At 42.1% G+C, this 21,314-nt stretch overlaps 1 protein-coding gene across 1 annotated transcript in view; it reads right to left on the bottom strand.

Annotated features, from left to right (window-relative positions):
* The window catches only part of tbc1d22a (TBC1 domain family, member 22a), a 131,219-nt gene that overhangs the window by 54,306 nt on the left and 55,599 nt on the right, over nucleotides 1-21,314 (bottom strand). Inside the window, exons 7-10 of the mRNA XM_079494193.1 lie at nucleotides 18,565-18,693; nucleotides 17,919-17,981; nucleotides 17,447-17,512; nucleotides 7,415-7,529 (exon numbers count right to left, since the gene is read on the bottom strand). Coding sequence (XP_079350319.1) covers nucleotides 7,415-7,529; nucleotides 17,447-17,512; nucleotides 17,919-17,981; nucleotides 18,565-18,693 — 373 coding nt within the window. The remainder of the gene's footprint in view (nucleotides 1-7,414; nucleotides 7,530-17,446; nucleotides 17,513-17,918; nucleotides 17,982-18,564; nucleotides 18,694-21,314) is intronic.

Raw genomic sequence — 21,314 nt, 5'->3', positions numbered from 1 at the left:
TATCCTCATTACGTACATCGCTCAGCCAATCAAATCACCGCTAGGGGGTGCTCAGCCAATCAAATCATCGCTAGGGGGTGCTCAGCCAATCAAATCACCGCTAGGGGGTGCTCAGCCAATCAAATCATCGCTAGGGGGTGCTCAGCCAATCAAATCATCGCTATGGGGTACACACAAACACACAAAGCTGGACAAAAATAAAAGCAATGTCGTTTTAGTCCACGCATGGGGTAAAATTAGAAAGTACGTTTTATTTTCTAATTTCCAAGTGTCCTTTCACGAGCCGGTCAGTCAGCCAAAGGGCCGTATTTGGCCCCCAGGGCGCGTAATGCCCAGGTCTGCCCCAATGAGTATCACTCGGCACACACTCGGTATATTCACACTTGGTATAGTGAGACATTCCATTCATTCATCCAACAACTTGCCGGGTTTATGCTGGCAACAGTCTCAGGGACTCATTGTAGAAATGATTGTTGTGAGTGAAAATTGTTATTAACCCTTAGAAGGTGAAAGACGCCAATTGGCGTCTTCATCAGAATTCCGTAAATGATCAATGACGCCAATTGGCGTCTTCGCCGTTTTTGATTAATCTAAACATATTAATATGCTCCGAAGCGCTGTTTAAATTCCTGAGCTTATATTCCAACTACATTACCCAGAAAACCCGTGTCACGTGACACACGTGTACGTGTTGCCATTGGAAGCTGGTCCCACCCCCTGTAAACAGTGGGGGCAGAGGGAGTCTTCATAGTTTTCATTGTTTTGCCTGTTTACCCGTCTCGCCAGAGCGATTTTCTAGCAGAAAAAGTTGAAAGCAGTACTATTTATTTGAGCGAGTTTTGTGGTAGTAGTATTGATCCATACGCGTCCCAGTCGCCTTCTCCAGGCGGAGTAGCCCTGGTCCAGTGCTTACAGCGAGACTCGCTGCTCCCTCCCTCCTTTTTTCATTGTCTCCCCATCGTCGTCCGATGAGCTATACCGGGAAACCATTGAAGAAGACGATCAACCCGGAATGTTTTGAGGTAATCTTATTGTAGAAAATGCCCTTCTATAGTGATCAGACATCATAAGATGATCGCTACAAATAGATGCTTGGATAATTACTACTACTAGTCAGATCATGACGCCAGAATGACTCACCACGATGGCCCCCAGCCATTAGCCAGCACCAAGCTAATGGTGTCGATCGGTTGGTCGGTGCAGTACAAATGTATCGTAGCAGGCATGCACGCATGGCAGTACAAGTATTTTATATTGTAGCGTGCCTTATAGGCGATCTGATCTTTAGAGTAATGTTCGCTCCTTTTATTTACTGTCTACAAAGACGGAGAACAAACATGCATCGTTTACTGAAGCAACGCGTGAATATGATGACCTTGCTACAAGGATCGGAGGGGGGACGGGGAGTGAAGCTAACAGTAGCGTATTATATAAGATCTGTATGACGTTTCATTGACGTCTGAGCTTGCATGATAATCGCATTAATTGAATATTGTATACTATCATGATTGTACATTGTTTAGTGTGTCTCCGTGTGATGATGATGATGACGATGATGTCAGATAGCCTACGTCCCCCCCACCCCCAACTGGCTATTGGCCGGGCTGACTACAGCTAAATGTTTATTTTTATATATTTAGAACTGGCATCAGAGGAGGAGGATGATGATGATGATGATGATGAAGACGAAGAGTCAAGACTGCGATGGAGTTCTCCGACACTGAACCGGATGCATTCATTAATTTCAGTTGTTGTTTTTTTTAAATTTAGCCTACACACACACACACACCGTCAAGAACAACTGGAATGCAGTGGTTTGGGGACACTGGGGAGTTTGGGGACAACTGTTTTGTATGTAGGCCTATTTATTTTCTGTAATATTTATTATAATTGTATTATGTTAGTAGTCATAAAAAATAAAAGACGCTTTTACAATGAGTTAGACCTGTCATGGCTATTTTGTTCACTATTCTGAGGTTTATGGTTTGACTAAGCGAGTTTCAACTGTGATTTACTCTGTAACGGTAGATGGTAAGAACCCAATTTTTTGTTATAATACAGTATACATTCAAGTCTATATTTTGATACATATCATGGGCACAAAGTCATATCAAAACAATGTCCTTGGATGTGTTTTTTTATCAAAACTGTTTCTTCACAACAGGTTTTTGAGATACATGCATGAATAGACAAGGTACTGGTAAGACTATGTAAACATGGTATATATCAAAATGTGCGTTAGAATGTCTAATTTTACCCCAAAAAAGAATTGAGTTTATATGATGTTCCATTTCAGAGCTAGGGGGACTTTTAGCTGGATAGGTCAGATTGATCATGACTGACCATGCTATTTATAGATGGCAAAATATCTACAGTGGTACATGTGAGAAACTTTTTATTTTATTTTAATTGAACTAGACAACTCACCCTTTAAAATGAGATATTGCATGGCTATGTACGCCCAGCAGAAAAAAAGTTATTTAGAAAATAAAACTTCAACCGGGCATAACTTTTGTTGTTGTCCTAGAAACACTACCCAGTGTAAATGCAGGCTCTTTTAAATGGCTTCCAACACAAAAACTAAACATTTTATCAACTCAGTTCATTTTTTTCCTGGAAGCAGACAAGCCAAGCTTTCTCTGAAGGTCTTTCGTTGTCACACATTCACAACAGAGAATTTTCAATAAATCATTCAAAAACGCCATTCTGCCATAGAGAAGTCTAAAAACTATATAGAAATCCTTGAAACTCTCAAAGAGTTAAAAACAAATCGATTGGAATTTTTTTTTTAAACTTTGGTCACTAATGAGAACTTGGGAAATATATCTGTAAGAAATGATCACATGAACAGGAGCAAACATAACATGTCATGTTTCTGGTAAACTCCACATTTGCTGGACATGAAAGTGCACTAAACCACATGATGTAAACTGTTTATCATGCTTGTACACAATGACCAAAATAAAAACATAATTTATTTTTTTTAAAGATATTTTTTTGCGGCTTATGCCTTTTATTGTTTTTTTTTTGAAGGGACAGACAGTAGGCTGACAGGAAACGGGAGAGAGATGGGGGAAGACATGCAGTAAAGGCCGTGTCGGGCTCGGGAGTCGAACCCGCGGCACACTGCGACTGGATTACCAGTCGGGTGCCCAGACGGTTACGCCACCGCCTGGGCAATAAAAACAATAAAACGAATTGAATATGATCTTGCTGTGCCACAAGACTCTCCTCTCTCTTGTCTCGGCATGCTGTCGTCTCCACTCCGCCACTCTGCAAGTGGATAGACACACATGCAGGGCCAGTGCAGATTGCATTATGGATCGTCCGGCGGATCGATTGCGGCCCCACATTAGACGACTTCTAATGTCTGCTAATGTGAAAAGTGCTGCACTCCAGGAGGCGGATGGTGTGTGGTATTGAGGGAGGGGGGTTAGGGAGCGAGAAACTATGGAGTTTTGTGAATCGATGGCTGCTCCCGGGTCGATAAACCGGACACACAAGTGGTTAAACAATCTGTGTGGTCGTCAATCAACTGCCGGTCGAAGTGGTTTTCTATTTCGATGAAAGATGTGGGTGTGAATAAAAAAAACTCCCCTGCGATGGACAGGTATAAGCGCCATTGAGATTGGGAGAGAGAGAGAGTGTGTCGATTGAAGGCCACAGATTCAGTAATGCAGGCATAATTTGTTGACAGTGGGCACTTAAGACTGAACCTTCCATTCATTTAAATGCAGGATAAGATAACAGTACGGAATACAGGCAGAGAGAGAATTTAGTTGAATTATCGTTAACAGGTCCCGCGAATGCCATTTAATTCACCAAAAACGTAATTTTTGTAACAGAGGATCATATAATTTAGAGAAATGAGCTGCAAATCAAGCTTGTTTTGAGCCAAAAAGAACCGAGATATTACAATTCTAAACAACTGCGTTCCTCTAAACAACTGTGTTCCCATAGACAGCACAAGCCAGCGGATTTCAGTTTTTTTTGTTTTGTTTTTATCGCACCCAAACTGGACACAGTTGTGAACCGTAATCAATTGATATTAAAAAAGGCGTCCATAGGCGATCTAGGCAAGGTGGGCGGTCGCCGGTCGGACCAGAAGGCGTGAAAAGGCGTGAATGGCGGTAAATTAGTTAAAGGACGACATCACTTTTCACACGCACACCAATGATGGAGGAAACCATGCGAGGCACTAATCCGCTCATCAGCAGCAATTATAGGATTCAGTGTGTTGCTCAAGGACACTTTGACACCAACCCAGGCACTGTGTGTGTGTGTGTGTGTATATGTGTATGTACACGTGTATGTGTATGTGTATGTGTATGTGTATGTACACGTGTATGTGTATGTGTATGTGCGTGCGTGCGTGCGTGCGTGCGTGCGTGCGTGCGTGCGTGCGTGCGTGCATTACGAGGTTGCTTAAAATACTAAGGCCTAAAATACTTCTTCGTATGACAAACTATAAGTCAGGCCTTTGGATACATGGAGAGTTGCAGACACAGACACACTAATGCATTTAACCAGTATGTGGTGTTATATATCCCACTGTGCCTAAAAGCCCAAGAAGAGCATGGATGTTATCTACTGAATGGGTGTTGTGCACAGTAAGATTCCTAGATCCTATCAAACGGATTCCGATATGCTCTAGAAATCTATGGGAGACTGGTAGAGACTGGTGGAGAGCAAGGTAGTTTTCAACACAGTGTGAGAATAGAGACTCAACCTATTTTAACACTAATTAAGCTAATGATGTGCATACAAGTTTTTAGGGGGGGCGGGAGTGATTTAGAGAGTGAAAGTTAAGAAGAAGCCACACTTTCCTGCCACCGTCAAAAACCAGCACAAATTATAATTATAGTTATAAAGCAGACTCATTCTGCAGCATCTAAAGAGTCAACTAGTCAAGTGTGTCTTTCCATCTCTCTCACGCTGTCACTTCACATTCTAGGCTTGGAGGAATACTAACTGAGACTTTTCATCGATTCTTACATTTGTGCATCTCTGTCTGACTGAACGGATTAAAAGAAAGCAAAATTAAATCTCACAACTGACTGAAAAATGTTGTCAGGCCAAGTTGTAATATGTTATTTGTGAAACAACATGGAAGGACTCCCCCACCCAAACTAGAGCTTTGTTTCCTAGTTAAACATTTGCACAATAATGTATGATTGTTATGTTTACGTATATCATCATGCTAAACAACATTATGTTCCTGCTCTTCAAATACAGACAACCATGAAGATTGAGGCTTCAACCGTTGCATTTATGAAATAAAACAGTAACTAAAAAAACGCTCTTTAATCCATTATATTGCTAGCTGGACCACTTCAAATACCCAGGGTGTAAATAAGCCAACCGCAATGTATCGCAACAATCGAGGCACCGATGCAGAGCTTGTATGGAATGTGTCGTACGCCCTACTCCCAGCCCACTTTCATCATGAGAATCACACAGAGACGGTGGGTGCATAGACCTCACGATAACCCGGTAACCAGGCTACTCCAGAACTATGGGACCAAACAAGGGCTCTGCAACATGTTGACATTATCCCATTTTGGGCGGGAACCCCTTTTGGTGTTAGCATTATGTTATGCTTTAGCTATTGAAAAATCAAAGAACCACTGACATAGAAACATAGATTTTTCAGAAAACTGTCAGGATGTAGAAGACATTTATAGAATCTGATCTCAGGTGAAAATGGGTTATTATTCTTCTCAACAACAAAGAAACAACACCGGGAGATGGGAATGAAGGGAAATGTGTACAAAAAAAAAGAAGAAAACAGCGAGGACAAACATGTGATCTTCAAGGTCTTTCCAACTGCTTTCATGCTCTCCGTGGCCAACAATCCCAGGGTTATGTTGGGTATCATCTATTCACGCTGCTGTTTACCGGAGCTCTGGCTTCAGTGTAAATGAGTGGTTCTCAGACTTTTGTCAAGGAACCCCAAACTGAATATATATATATATATTTGTATGCTAGGGACCCCTATCCCTATGAGAAAAGATATGTATGAAAACATAATAAAAAAATAACAGATATACAGGCTCACAATGTGTCAAATAACGATGTGTTGGGAGCTTGTAGATCAGCTGTTTTTTTGAACAGGCGAAGTATGAAATAGGGCTAAAGTCGTTAAACTGATTGGGATGCCTATCATGCCGCGGGAACCCCTTTTGGTGTTAGCATCATGTTATGCTTTAGCTATTGAAAAATAGCAGATCTACAAGCTCATAGCGCGCCACCGAGTGGCACGCTACGAGCTTGTAGGTCTGCTATTTTTGAAAAATCGAAGAACGACCGACATAGAAACATAGCTTTTTCAGAAAACTGTCAGGATGTAGAAGACATTTTTAGATCAAAATGGGTTAACTAATGTAGCTGTAATTAATGTAATCTCGATCCATGTAAAAAATATATATTTCTAGTCTGAGAAGTTGGTAGTGTGTACAATAAGTGTGAACCAGTCAGAAGAACCACACTTCTTTTTTTTTTTTTTTGCTGCACTTTCAAAATGCCAATACCGAGCAGTCTTGAAACAGCTGCTGGGTGTTATTCAAATCCCTCTGAAAGCAAAGTGAAGCATGCATCAAGTCTGACTTATCACTCGAGAGACAAACACATCGCAGTTCAAAGCGCCAGTGTTAGTCAACACAGCTGGCAACAGAACAGAATAGAATCGTTTCCCCCCCATGTGATAACATGGCTATATTTTCTATCTGACGTTGCATTATTCTCTGCAGACTATCCACAGTACATAAAGACGTTATCTTAGTTTCCACACATTAGTGTTACAAGAACGCCAAGTGTCTGCTCTGTGCATGTAATGTTATAATAGGCGAATGGTATAGGTAGCAGACACAGTCGACCCGACGAAGATGGTATAGTTACATTGAAAGGTTGTTTTTACATGTGCCCTGCTAGACTGGAACTCCCCTATGTTTTTCATGGCATAGGCAGCTCCCGGCAGGATCCACCGGGAGAAACTAGGCATGAGACTAATTAATTAGAGCGACAGAGAGAAGAGGAGTGCGTGTGTGTACATGTGTGCGTGTGTGGGTCAATTGAACAAAGGTGCAGACGATCAGAAATCAGCAGAGAGTGAGAGACGTTTGCACTACTGTATGCCGAATTGAAGTGGACTCGGCCCCAGAATTGTTTTTTTTCTCCCTGGAAATAAAAACGTCTAGGTTTCCGAGGCTAGCGCCCTGCTGAATAAAGGCTTCAACTGCCCGAGTTTGCGCCACTGCGAGAGAGAGAGAGAGAGAGAGAGAGAGAGAGAGAGAGAGAGAGAGAGAGAGAGAGAGAGAGAGAGAGAGAGATAGTGTGTGTGTGTATGAGACAGATGGAGAATAAATAGAGATGGAGAGATCCGTAAGGGGAAGAGACAGATGGGGCGGTCACTTACCGATGTACTCGAAGACGTAAACGACAAAGAACGGCGTGACCAGGTCATTGATGCCCTGAACGTAACCACTGGCTGGGTGGCGGATGGCCCAGATAAACAGGATCCTCTCAAATATCTGGCGCACACACACACACACACACACACACACACACACACACACACACACACACACACACACACACACACACACACACACACACACACACACACACACACACACACACACACACACACACACACACACACACACACACACACACACACACACACACACACACACACACACACACACACACACACACACACACACACACACACACACACACACACACACACACACACACACACGGGAGACAGTGTCAGTGTACAATTACACACCACAGTAAACAACAAACATGCCCAACATGATTTGATTAAAGGGAGGGTTCACTTTTTTCCCAACACCATATCCATGGATATGGGTCCTCACTCCTCACAAATGCTCACTATACATACACTGTATATGATGAGGGTACCATTGCTGTCTATTTTATGCTCTGTGTCAAATGTGCCCAATGATGGCATCGTCGGTGGCACAAAGCAAGTAGAAAGAATTGGTACCATCTCATAATGAGCATTAATATATCCTCCTATAGCCCTGCTATATATAAGTTGAAAATAGTTAATGTGTTGCTTACATTTTACAGTCACAAGCATTGGGGATTTGGCTAGGAAGCATAATGTTACTCCCAAGCTACGTGTTCGTGTTTAATCGCACATCACAAGCAAATACATGCTCATATGAAAGTCTAAATATGCTACTGTGCTAACGATGCGGTCTGTGGGTAAAGAAGAAGTGTATGTAAATGTCCTACCACTTTGCTAGATGGAATCCCTGCTTGGCCAAGGGATATTAAACGTATATGAACTTCAGGCAGTGCTACTTATCAACCAGTAGGTGAGCTATTGTAGTGCAGGGCAGGGTAACTAGTATGACTGCAGAGTATTAACCCATTCTGGGCGGGAACCCCTTTTGGTGTTTTAACTAAGCATTATGTTATACTTTAGCTATTTAAAAATAGCAGATCTACAAGCTCATAGCGCGCCACCGAGTGGCGCGCTACGAGCTTGTATGTCTGCTATTTTTTTTTAATCGTGAAAATGCGGCACAAATCTTTGACTATATATTCTTTCAGAAGACTTCTTTTTGTATTTCGACGTCAGGCCTAAATTGGTTAACATACACTACAATACAGATTAGCTCAAATAACCTTGTATTCGTTAAAATGTGTAGAAAATGAAATAAAATACGAAAAATCACAATGAAGCATGTTGATTTGAACTTCATGCGGCGTTGAGTTGGAGTGGTACATGACTGTGAGTGGAGATTTGGTAAAGCGAGTAAGCCCATGAGCACAAGGGAGATCATGAGCATTGTGAGTATACATGCATGCTGAGCTGTTGTTAGGAAAAAGGGGGGGGGGGGGGGGAAGAGAGAACCCCCCAAAACCCCCACAAGCTCACACCACGTTTTTTCATCATCACAATCACATTGCATAATTGTGCAACCAGCAGATGTATTGCTTACAGTGTGTTAGCACAATTGCTAATTTTCACCACGTGTCCACGGTAGATTTTACTAATAATACCGTAACACTTCAGATAAAAGGAACCAATAAAGTACAGAAAAGGAATATATACCAATAATATTCTACAACAAAATTACAATACTCATTACATTAACCTACAAAACAAAGTAAACATAATCACTCAGCAAACCAGTCAGAAACTGTTACTATACGACTACTATGTGAGCACAGTTGATTTGATTTCAACCATAGTTTGAGTCCTCGGTAGAAGACGTTACCGTTCATCTCTAGTGTTAGTACCGTAGGCACTATGCAAGGAGTTCCAAAGGTTTGCCCCCTTTACTGGTCAGGCAGACTGTCTGAATGAGTCCTTACACCTGGGAACAATACAGGCACCACTTGTGGAGGCTCGTGTAGTTGCTCTACCAGAGCTTGGAAGTCTGTCAACCAGTCCAGAGAACAAAGGTGAGACATGGCCATGTAAACATTTAAAAACAAATTTGATAGTAGGAAAAAAAAAAACATTTTCGTAAACAGTTTTCTTTTCTTTTTTTTATCCTGCAATGATGCCATCTCATCGGTTTTTGATCCATGATTTTTATTCAGCAGGGCGCTAAGCCCCTAGGCACATCACAGTGGAACAGGCCTGTGCCTGGGTGGGCATATGTTGTGCATTGCCTGGCTTTGTGATAAAGGACTATGATGAATAGATCATTTCACTTTGGTAGAAGAACATTTTCATTTTTCACACAAACACGCACGCACGCACACACACCCTTTCCTTCAGGCGAGACACGCAGCCGGTCCTTAGGGGCAGTACGGTGTAGCCGTGAAATAATTAACTAAAATAAAAAATAAATTAAATTTAAAAAAAAATCTGGTGGGTACTAGGCGCCTCCTCCCCATTGCACAAATAATCAAGAATAAATACACTTTGCACCCCTGTTCTGTTCCTCACAACAACAATGTTTCATTTTGCTGTACGACCTGCTTTAAGTGGGGGATGTCGTCACACACTTGACCAACTGGCAACCCCCAAAAACGCTGTGTTAGTAGTTAGTAGTTTCCTCCTCCAAGCGGAGGTGGAACCGTGGAAAGCCCGTTAGGTAAATAACAGCCTCACTGCACTGCCTGGATTTATCTCGTTTTTGGTCAAAAACTCAAAACAAGCTTTTTTTTTTAACAGCCCAAACTAAATAAACAACCAATGATCGCAATTATATAATGTATTTTCTGGAACAGGAGGAACAAAGACTCTGCAGATCCCGTTCTGGTTCGACCAAAAAAAACACGCTGTCTGGAATACACTGGTGGATTAATTAATACCTGGCTGTCCTGGCACACTGATGGTTTAACCCAATTTGGGCGGGAACCCCTTTTGGTCTTATGTTATGCTTTAGCTATTGAAAAATAGCAGATCTACAAGCTCATATCGCGCCACCGAGTGGCGCGCTATGAGCTTGTAGGTCTGCTATTTTTGAAAAATCAAAGAACGACTGACATAGAAACATAGCTTTTTCAGAAAACTGTCAGGATGTAGAAGACATTTTTAGAATCTGATCTCAGGTCAAAATGGGTTAAGTTTCATTTGATTAAATCCCCCATAAGGACTCTTTCGGAAAGAGTCCTTATGGGGGATTTAGTCTTTCCTTTCATTTACAGTGGTTTTCAACGAGGCACACACACACACACACACACACACACACACACACACACACACACACACACACACACACACACACACACACACACACACACACACACACACACACACACACACACACACACACACACACACACACACACACACACACACACACACACAGTCAACCTGCAGCATTTTGCCTCCTTGGGGAGTTGCTGTCACCGCCAGCCATTATTCTCACTGTGCCCATATGAAGTTTAAAGCTATATTTCACTTTAGGGGTGTTTTTTCCTCTCCTCCACTTTTCAACACTCAGCAGCAGTCAACTGCCAACATTAACTGTCAACAGCCAACTTTATAACCACCCCACCTCTCCCATCACGGTCCTCAACAATTAGAACTGCTTAAAGGGCTTAACCCATTTTGACCTGAGATCAGATTCTAAAAATGTCTTCTACATCCTGACAGTTTTCTGAAAAAGCTATGTTTCCATGTCAGTCGTCGATTTTTAAAAAATAGCAGACCTACAAGCTCGTAGCGCGCCACTCGGTGGCGCGCTATGAGCTTGTAGATCTGCTATTTTTCAATAGCTAAAGCATAACATAATGCTAACACCATAATGCTAACCCGCCCAAAATGGGTTAATGACCTTCCATTCCATCTGGGAGAAAGCAGAAAAAGACCAGAATCCACCTTTCCATCTTTGCATTGTTTTCAGAGTGAATCTTTTTTCTTTTGACTGTCTTTGTTGAATGAATATTAGTTGCTAAATAAAAATAAAATAGAAATGGTTTTTCAACCTTTTTTCATATCAATGCCCATTATTTACTTGGCATTTGAGCCATGGACCACCATTTGATGAGATTTAGCCTCTCAGACCCAAAACTAAAGAATATTTTGTCATCGTTTGATACGATTTGGTCCCCAATTCCATGCTGTATTGATGGTAGTACCATCAGGAGAGTTAACAGGCAAACGATCAAAATAACAATTATTTTTCATTCTCTAAATGTGTAGACCCGGAAGGGTCCATTTGGTTTAATTTTACAGTCTCAAGAGTTAAAGATCTAGAAGGGTCCATTTGGTTACCAACTTTCCATAATTTAGCTGGGGACCACCTGGAATCCCCTGAAGGACCACTGATGGTCCCCAGACCACTGGTTGAAAACCAGTGATTTAGATTATTGTTATTATATTATACAGTATATGTATTTAAATGAGTTTCTGTTATAATGTTATGTATGTTGCACAATCTGCGGGACAAGGCCCAACAACATTCCGCTGCTTGTACCAGTGACAAAGCATATTGCATCTTGAATCTCGACAGCAGATCTACAAGCTCGTAGCGCACCACCGAGTGGCGCGCTACGAGCTTGTAGGTCTGCTATTTTTTTTTTAATCGTGAAAATGTGGCACAAATCTTTGAATATATATATTCTTTCAGAAGACTTTTTTTTTAATTTCGATTTCGATGCCAGAAGTGAGTGCATGCCACAGAAGAACCGCATCTGTGTTTCTCTCTCTTACTCTCCACTTGGTACGTGCTGCTGCCAGTGCCGTCTGCACTAGGGTAAATGAGTGAAAACTCATGTTTGACCCAGATCACATGGGCGCAAAAATCCCTCGATACACTATATCAACCATTACAAATACACGAAGGTGTCGTCTTATAAGTCATGTTATTCTGACTGAAGTCCATCTCTCTTTCTCTCTCTCTTCCTGTCCACCACATAGGATGCTGTGTGTACCTTTATTAAAATCAAATGTTGAATACAATGCTTCCTGTAAAACTCGTGGAGACTGTTCTTGCGTGATTGAAACTTTCCCCAATACGGCCTGATGATAAACTATGGAGAAGGTTCATCAACATATTGACCTGCCATCCTATAGTGTTTAGTCGCAATGTTGAATGTACAGATTATTTTTCTTTCGATATTCTACTGTTGGACTGATGACAGGTTCTAGTTTTATGCAATTAATTAAACTTCTTGAAACCTGTCTACCGGTATTTATTTTGTCAATGCCAAACCATTAAATATATTGTGGACTCTCTCTCTCTCTGTCTCTCTCTCTCTCTCTCAAATGTGAGTATGTTTATTTGCTTCTGCGGTATTTGGAATAAGGTGCATATAAATTCCCTTGAAATTTAAAATGGAGACGTAAAGAATTCATTCATTCGGGTTCATCTAAGTACACTTTTTACCAACTCGTCAAAAACCTCATCTAACCTGTCAAAATGAACATTAAATAAACATTAAAAAAATGCTGATTTGTTTTTGTCTGCCAGAGGCTGTTGAGCTAGAGCTGCATATTATTATGGGATGCATGGAATGTTTTCAGAGGATGGCAGTGGCTTTCATTCGCCAAGGAGGATAGAAAATAGTTAGGGAGGAAATTAGTTTTTAAAGGACCACTTTACCACTTTTCAACTTCTCTTCCTATAATTGGTCCTAACTAATGTTCATGATAAAATACCACCATTTTTCCCTACTCAGTCTGTGTCTCATAGGAAGGCTGTGGGCAGTTCAGAAACCCGTCCACCAGTGACATCATCGATGGTGAATCCAAGCTAATAGAAACGGCAGGCTGTCTTTTCCTGAAAAGTTGCAATGCAAAAGTTGAAGCCATCGTTCTCACGATAATAAAAATCTAAATATATTTTAAAACAAATCTTGTTTAAAGAAAATTCTGCCTAATGATGATGTCACTGGTGGACGGGTGTCCGAACTGCCCAAAGCCCTCCTATGAGACACAGACTGAGTAGGAAAAAATGGTGGTGTTTTATCATGAACATTAGTGAGGACCAATTATATGAAGAGATGTTGAAAAGTGGTGAAGTGGTCCTTTAACTACAAACACAACTAGCTTTTTATCTACCAATATAAAAAAAGGTAGATAAATATCTACCAATCTACAAGCTCACAAGGGTAGATAAAAAAAATCTATCAATTGTCAATGTTTGTCTAAGGAAAAACAAACCTTAAACCTGTATATAGGAGCCCCTCAAAAATAAAAAATAAAGCTTAATAAAACTGCTTCATGCTTGAGTAATAAAGTACAAGGAAGAGCGGTGGAACAAAGGCCAGGGTCTGTCTGGTAATTGTACTTCAGTGCAACTCTTTTCTCTACTCCCCTCGGCTGTGCAATCTCATTACTCATGTCCTTATAGGACCGACAGGGGCAGAGACACCCTGGATAGACAAGGGGAGAGAGAGAGTGTGTGTGTGTGTGTGTGTGTGTGTGTGTGTGTGTGTGTGTGTGTGTGTGTGTGTGTGTGTGTGTGTGTGTGTGTGTGTGTGCGCGCGCAGATCGGCTGCGAGTGTGCACATATGAGTATATGTGCATATATAGTCCTACTGTAGCTTCCAGCCAGCTCATTAGACCTCCGCTGCAGTAGGTGTTGGGTTTGAGTTGCCTGTCCGTCGGCAGTGCCACAGGACCTCCCAAAAACACTTAACTTAACCCCAGTACCGTGGCGTGGATCTGACTTAATCGCAGTACTTGGCAAACTAAAGCCCTGTCCGGGGAGTCACTTAACCCTGCAGAGGAAACGGCAGGGCAGCACACCTCAGCACTTTATTTAACCCATTCAGGCCTGACGTCGAAATAAAAAAAACGTTCGCTCTGAAAGAATATATATTCAAAGATTTGTGCCGCATTTTTACGATTTTCCAAAAATAGCAGACCTACAAGTTCATAGCGCGCCACTCGGTGGCGCGCTATGAGCTTGTAGATCTGCTATTTTTCAATAGCTAAAGTATAACATAATGCTTAGTTAAAACACCAAAAGGGGTTCCCGCCCAAAATGGGTTAAAAGCTATAATATGACACAGATGCGTCCTCAGGTCTAAATGGGTTAATAGAGTGCAATTTCAAGTGCTATGTCTGTATTTATTATATTATATAAAATGTTTCCATTTTTTTTTTTTTTTTTTTTTTGCAGGGCTGATGCTTCTATCCATGGCAGCGCAAAAGCATGTCTTGCACTTCTTTATTGTCATCCTTTGTGTATCGACACGTGTGTGTGTGTGTGTGTGTGTGTGTGTGTGTGTGTGTGTGTGTGTGTGTGTGTGTGTGTGTGTGTGTGTGTGTGTGTGTGTGTGTGTGTGTACAGCTAATCTCCGGCACCGTTAACCCGGTCGATGCCAAATTTTGATGCCATCCACACTCACTGGATGCCAACGATGAATCTCTACCCCAAATTTTCCAGAACGGCCTGTTACAACGCCACCAGGAGGCCGACTTTTGAAAAAAAACATTTTTTGATATTACTCCTCCAGATTCTGTCCTAATTGGCTAACATTGGCTTTCAAAGTTTGCAGGATTGGCCCGTTTTGAACAAAAAGCGTGCAATTTACGTGAAATCTTTCACAGACTTTCCTACTACTGTTATAGCGCCACCAACAGGTGGATTTTAGCAAAACACATTTTTGGAACAAAATGCCTCAAATCATCCAATTGCCATCCAAGGCGTAAGAAGAAATGGCACCCTTTTCACATTGGCCTATTATAGCGCCACCAGGAGGCCACAACCTGACCTGCCATGGTGGAGACCTGTGCCCCGAGGGGCACTTTATCTAGTTAATTCATTCATCCATTAATTAATTCACTCACTCACTCATTCATTCTTAGGAGTAGGGAGGTGGTCTACCTACTCTTCCATTAAGAAATGTGGCCCCTGTGTAGACATGAGGTCTCACCAAGGGGCCAGTGAGGCTATTCAACGTTGAAGCTCTCCTCCCTAGTGGTAGGAGGAGGGACTACAGGCGGACCCGTGGATTCATGACCGGGAAACCCCGTGCAGCTGGGCTTTAACATTGAGCGCTCGGTTGCACTTCCGCATTTGACCACCAAAATTTGGTGGTCAAATGCGGAAGTAGACGTTCTGAGACGGTACTTCCGGCAGTCTTCCGGGTGCTTCAAAACGCCACTGAGCAACTTCCACTGACATGAATAGCTGGGGGGCGGAGCTTCGCGCCAGTTCAGTCTCTATCCTTTTATATACTCTATGGGTCTCACAGGTTTGAATGTGAGGAAGGACATACATCGGACAGATTGCAGCTTTAAGCGTGCCCCATATTCCACTGCACACGCTTTAGTTGAACTGCAGTGACTAATTCATTAAAGAGAAACAAACCCCTTTGAGAGAAAGTTGTGAGAGCGTCAGCCATGCAAAAATATAAGCCGGCATTTATGCTTCCATGTCTGTGTAATGAGTACATGCATGCACAGCGTACAGTAGCAGATGTACAGTAGCATGTGTGCCAGTGCATGCAGAATGCAACAGCGCAGGGGTTTCCCTGCATGTCAATAATGACTAACACAGAAACACGCCTAAATTCTTCTGGGCAACAAATCAGAATCCACATACATTATGCAAAACGCTCATTAATAAGTACTACTACAGTATAGTACAATGTACAATGTAAATGTAACTGATTGATTTTCAGTTAAATTAACACTTTGAAGTGTAATAGTGATAAGAAACATCACACATGTGCGGTTTGTGACTATTGATTGATTATTATGATCAATGATGTATTCATTTGTAGTAAAGCAATGTGTAAAAGTAAAGGAATAACAGGATTTCAAAACCACTTAAAGGGATAGTTCAGATTTTTTGAACTTAAGTTGTATGAAATACTTGCCATTAATATAGTGGTTGCAACTGTATTAATTGATTGCCCGAGTCCTGTGGTGGGAGTTCTGCTCTGGTTTTGGTCAATATCAAGTAGTTCCGGTCATTTTGTGGGGGGCACTGGGGCCACGCAGTAAAAGTAAATGAATCCACAAAACGAACGTAATTTGTATTGTTGACCTATTTCTAAAATATTAGCGCGACTTTCGTTCAACTTTGACCCCTCTATCACATGGAACTATTTTTTGGGTGTAGTGATATGGACACAAAAAACATAGTTCTGTGTGATAGAGGGGTAAAAAAAAGAACGGAAGTTGCACTAATATTTTAGAAATAGGTCAACAATACAAATGACGTTAGTTTTGTGGATTAATTTACTTTTACTGCGTGGCCCCCAGTGCCCCCCACAAAATGACCGGAACTACTTGATATTTCACCAAAACCAGAGCAGAACTCCCACCACAGGACTCAGGCAATCAATTAATACAGTTGCAACCACTATATTAATGGCAAGTATTTCATACAACTTAAGTTAAAAAAATCTGAACTATCCCTTTAAACTATCTAGACTAAGTGAACCTGAGTTGGCTTTGGGCTTTTTTCTTTCTGTCCATGTCAAATCTCTTTGAAAATAGCTCGACAAGCTCGAGTGGCGCTTGTATAATGGCTATTATTTGGCACATTTTGCCCCCAGAATATGGATGCTGGGGTTCAAGTGGTTAATCGCCTTATTGCAATATAAAAACCAAAAGCCCTTATGGGTACGTGTATTACACTTTCAGAGTTAAAATAACACTCGCTTTTGGGGGAATGGCTCAGAAACGGGCCCTATTTCCATCTCACCGTGCAAAGAGCCATGTCATGGACAGAGGAAACACCGCGGTAAAATCCTTAGTTTTAAGTTCAGACTTTGGTCATAAGTTATGGAGAGGATAGCCCCTTGAGATGCAGAATCTCCTTTTAGAGGGGGTCCTATGCAAGTCAACTCCAAAGAGTGTATACATGGAACCAAAGGTACCTGTGTGGTTCCTTTTGTGCTACTCTTCAGAGATAGATTGGCAATAAGAATTGTACTGTGGTGGTGGGCACCTATCTACCTGATAACCCGCCCTGTGTGCGTGTGCGTGTGCGTGCGCTCACGTGCGTGCGTGCGTGTGTGTGTGGTTCAAATGAAATCTCACCTCCTGGACAGAAGCTTGTTGAAAGAGGGGGATAAGGGGATTAGTTCTCGGTATGTCAATGTGAATCTGCAGAGAGAGAGACAGACAGAGAAAGAGAGAGAGAGAGAGAGAGAGAGAGAGAGACAAACAGAAGCATAGAGCGGGTGAGCACAGATCTGCAAATCACAAAGTGAAAAGTGGGGAGAGAAAGAGTTAGTGGATGTGGTGTTTGATCGGAGACAGACGTCGGTGGATTTTGAGGCTCAGAACCGGAAAGGCGTGTCTGTCCACGTCTATGTGAATTCAGCCACTTAAAGCCCTCTGCCTTCTTTGTTGACCGGCCACGGATTCAGAGCCTCAACCCCGCAGACAAGCAGATGGACAGATGGACGGACACTTTGACTGGAAGGCAAGCGGACGTAGATGCAGCGCAGGCCCTGTGTGTGTGTGTGTAGTACAGCTGCATTCCAGCCCGGTCTGCTCCGATTCTTACCTCTGTCACATTTGGCTGCAGCACCAAACTCTCGGGACTCATCCTAGGAATGTCTATGTGGATCTGACAGCCAGTATGGGAGAGACGTGTGTCAGACACACCGACGCACACATACACCGACACACACACACCGACACCCACACACACACACACACACACCGACACACACACACACACCACGACACACACACAACGACACACACACACACAAGGACATACCGACAGCACACATACACATGTGCACACAAGCACGAGCACACACAGATATACAAGACAGATGTACACAACGATGAATACAGGAACATAATGCCCAAACTGGATTGGATAGAATTAGGTCTGGTTCATGATGGAAATGGAAATATGCATAATCAATGCGCTCATACTGCCACACACTGGAAAATGTACTTTATTAAACACACACTTAAAATCGATTATTCGTTTGGGGGGTGAGTTGATGAACGCTAAATATCATCAAATAACAATGCTTCAGACCATAATAATAATAATAAAAAAACACGGAAGTAGAACACGTGTTTGTGTGAGTGTCTTTACGACGACATCATCAAAACAAGCCCCATGTGCACCAATGACACCCCCCCCCCCCCACACACACACACACACACAGTGGGTGAGGTGATGCCGTTACCTGTCTATATGTGTCTTGGTGATGCTCGTCGTTCCGTGAGTCGTAGTACTGCTCGATGAAGCCAAAATACTCCTGCCTTTTCCTCTGTAGGACGCTCTCTCTGCGCTCTGCGTTGGCCGGTAGGTAACCCTGAAAAAAACACACACACACACACACACACACACACACACACACACACACACACACACACACAAACATCTCAGTTATAAAATTGTTAATCGCAATTATTTGTATGACAATTAATGGTCAACTATAAAGTTCTAATCGTGACGGCTGATGTTACTGGACTGTTATGGAAATCGTTTGAAAACTGTATGTCTCAAGAGACATACTGACACACAGGCACCTGAGTCCGGACCATCTCACACAAGTTTGGTTTGACAGACCAAGTATAAGTGACAAGTTATTTCTCATCATAAAATGCAGTGCACACATACCGGACTTGTACATGAAAGACTATTTCTACAATAGGGCATTGATACTTTTACTCAAGTAAAACACGGGAGTACTCCCTCCATCACTGCTTTTTTGTTTGCACATTCAGGCTTATGCAAGACAGAGCAAGACAAGCTGAAACCAAAGACCCTTAAAATGCAGGTCTCCCACCACACAAAGGCATTCACCAAGTAAATGACTCAACAAAACACTACTCAACCACTGACAGACGCTGCTGCCCCAAACAATCAATGGGGCATTGTTCCAAAAGAAATGACAGCGTTCACAGTGAAAAATACTCATCTTCTTCTCCAAAACACGCCAGGAAACCTTTTTCGAATATCAAAAAAAATGCCAATTTAACGATTTTAGGGTTAGGGTAGCATATTGTCATGCTTCACGTTCTGTTCTATTTAGATCAGTGCTTTTCAGCCGTTGTGTCCGAGGCTGCACACCGCACGGCCAGGTCAAACCTGTATTTGAAATTAGCACACCTGTATTTGAAATTAGCCAATCTACATGCTCAGAGTGAGTTACATTCGATGCGTTGTGAGCTTCTAGTAGTTTGCTTTTCTTGTTTAACTTCCTATGCCGGTGCACTCAAAATGTGCCTCTGTATTGGGATAATATTGTGCACGAAATGTTGATGATTAAAACGTAATACCTTGTTCGTATAACCGTCACAAAATCCCAATGCACGCCTGGAATTGTCTTATGGCACACCATTTTGGAATAACAGATTTAGACAATAGGAAAGTGATGACATTAGATGTGTGGGTGGTTTCATGGTCATTTGTTTAACCCATTCTGGACGGGAACCCCTTTTGGTGTTTTTAAGCATTAGTTTAAACTTTAGCCTTTGAAAAATCGTGAAAATGTGGCGCAAATCTTTGAATATATATTCTTAGTTTCAGAGCGAATGCCGCCCCTTCTCCTGGCAGCGCCGTGGCTGTTACCGGCAGGGCCGAACGGACCGAGATGGAGCGGCAATGGAGTGACATAATCACAATACAATGTCGCCTCCCTTTCTCCCTCTCTCGCATGTACTTCAGTAGAACCTTTGCCGAGGTGGAGACACTCTTCATAGCAAAAGGACATGAGGTTAAAGTTAGCCATGGTGAAGGTTAATGGACAGCTTAGTGGGGGTCACACACAGTGTAACTGCATTACTGTGCTATAGGACAAACGCACAATGTCTCCATACAGTGAGCTAGAGTGAACAAACAAGACAGCCTGCTGGGGAAATGGGAAACTAAAGAGAAACAAATGGAGAGGAGGAAAGAGATGAATGAGGTGAATAGATTGATCTACTAGTATGATATAACACATGTTTTCAAAATGGGCGCCACCAGAGGGCGCCAAGGCGGTCAAATTGAAAAGAAAATATATGATACAGTATTATGCAGTGTGTGTGTCTATGTGCGTGCGTGTTGTGAGAGAGAGAGAGCGAGGGGGTGCATAAGAAATGCTCTACTACAGTATTATTAGTATTATGATCATCATTATTGTCTCCACCAGGCCGAAGGCATGGGGAGAGAGTATGTTTTGCACTCCGTCTGTGTGCGAGTCCATGTGTGTGTGTCCGTCCGTCCGTTACCAGCTTATCTCCGGCAGTTAACCCGGTCGATGCCAAACTTTGCACACACACTCCCTGGATGCCAACGCTGAACCTCTGCCCCAAATTTTCCAGAACGGCCTGTTATAGCGCCACCAGGAGATATTACTTTTTAGACTTAGATAGCATTTGAAACAGACTTATAGCATGTCATGTAGACAGCACAATAATTGCATTGTATATAGTCATAGCCCATCATAGTAGCCTACATATGTATAGCATAGTATAGTATATATGTATAGTTAATATGTATAGTGTCATTATATAGATATGTTCTAGTTACGTTCTTAGCTTACGCATGTTTCTTGATAAATGCTTTTTATATATGTGATGTATTCCCATACTTTTGTTCCTGCCTAATGTAAGTCGCTCTGGATTAAGAGTGTCTGCTAAATGCCTAAATTGTAAATTGTAATTGTACTCCTCCAGATTCTGTCCAAAAATCCTGCAAATCGCTATCTCTATAGTCATGTGTTCAGGACGGATCTGTCCGATATTTCACATTCCATCCTAATTGGCTAACATTGGCTTACAAAGTTTGCAGGATTGGCCCAAAAAGCCTCAAATCATGAATGCAGCGTGAAATTTACGTGAAATCTTTCTTTAGGCTGAGGCCTCACATTGGCCTGTTATAGGTGGATTTTTGCAAAACACATATTTGGAACAGCATGCCTCAAATCATCCAATTGCCAACCAAGGT

Source organism: Electrona antarctica (assembly GCF_951216825.1).
Source record: "Electrona antarctica genome assembly, chromosome: 23".
Taxonomy (NCBI): Eukaryota; Metazoa; Chordata; class Actinopteri; order Myctophiformes; family Myctophidae; genus Electrona; species Electrona antarctica.
The sequence above is the reverse complement of the archived record's forward strand: the minus strand, read 5'-3'. Positions and strand labels throughout refer to the sequence as shown.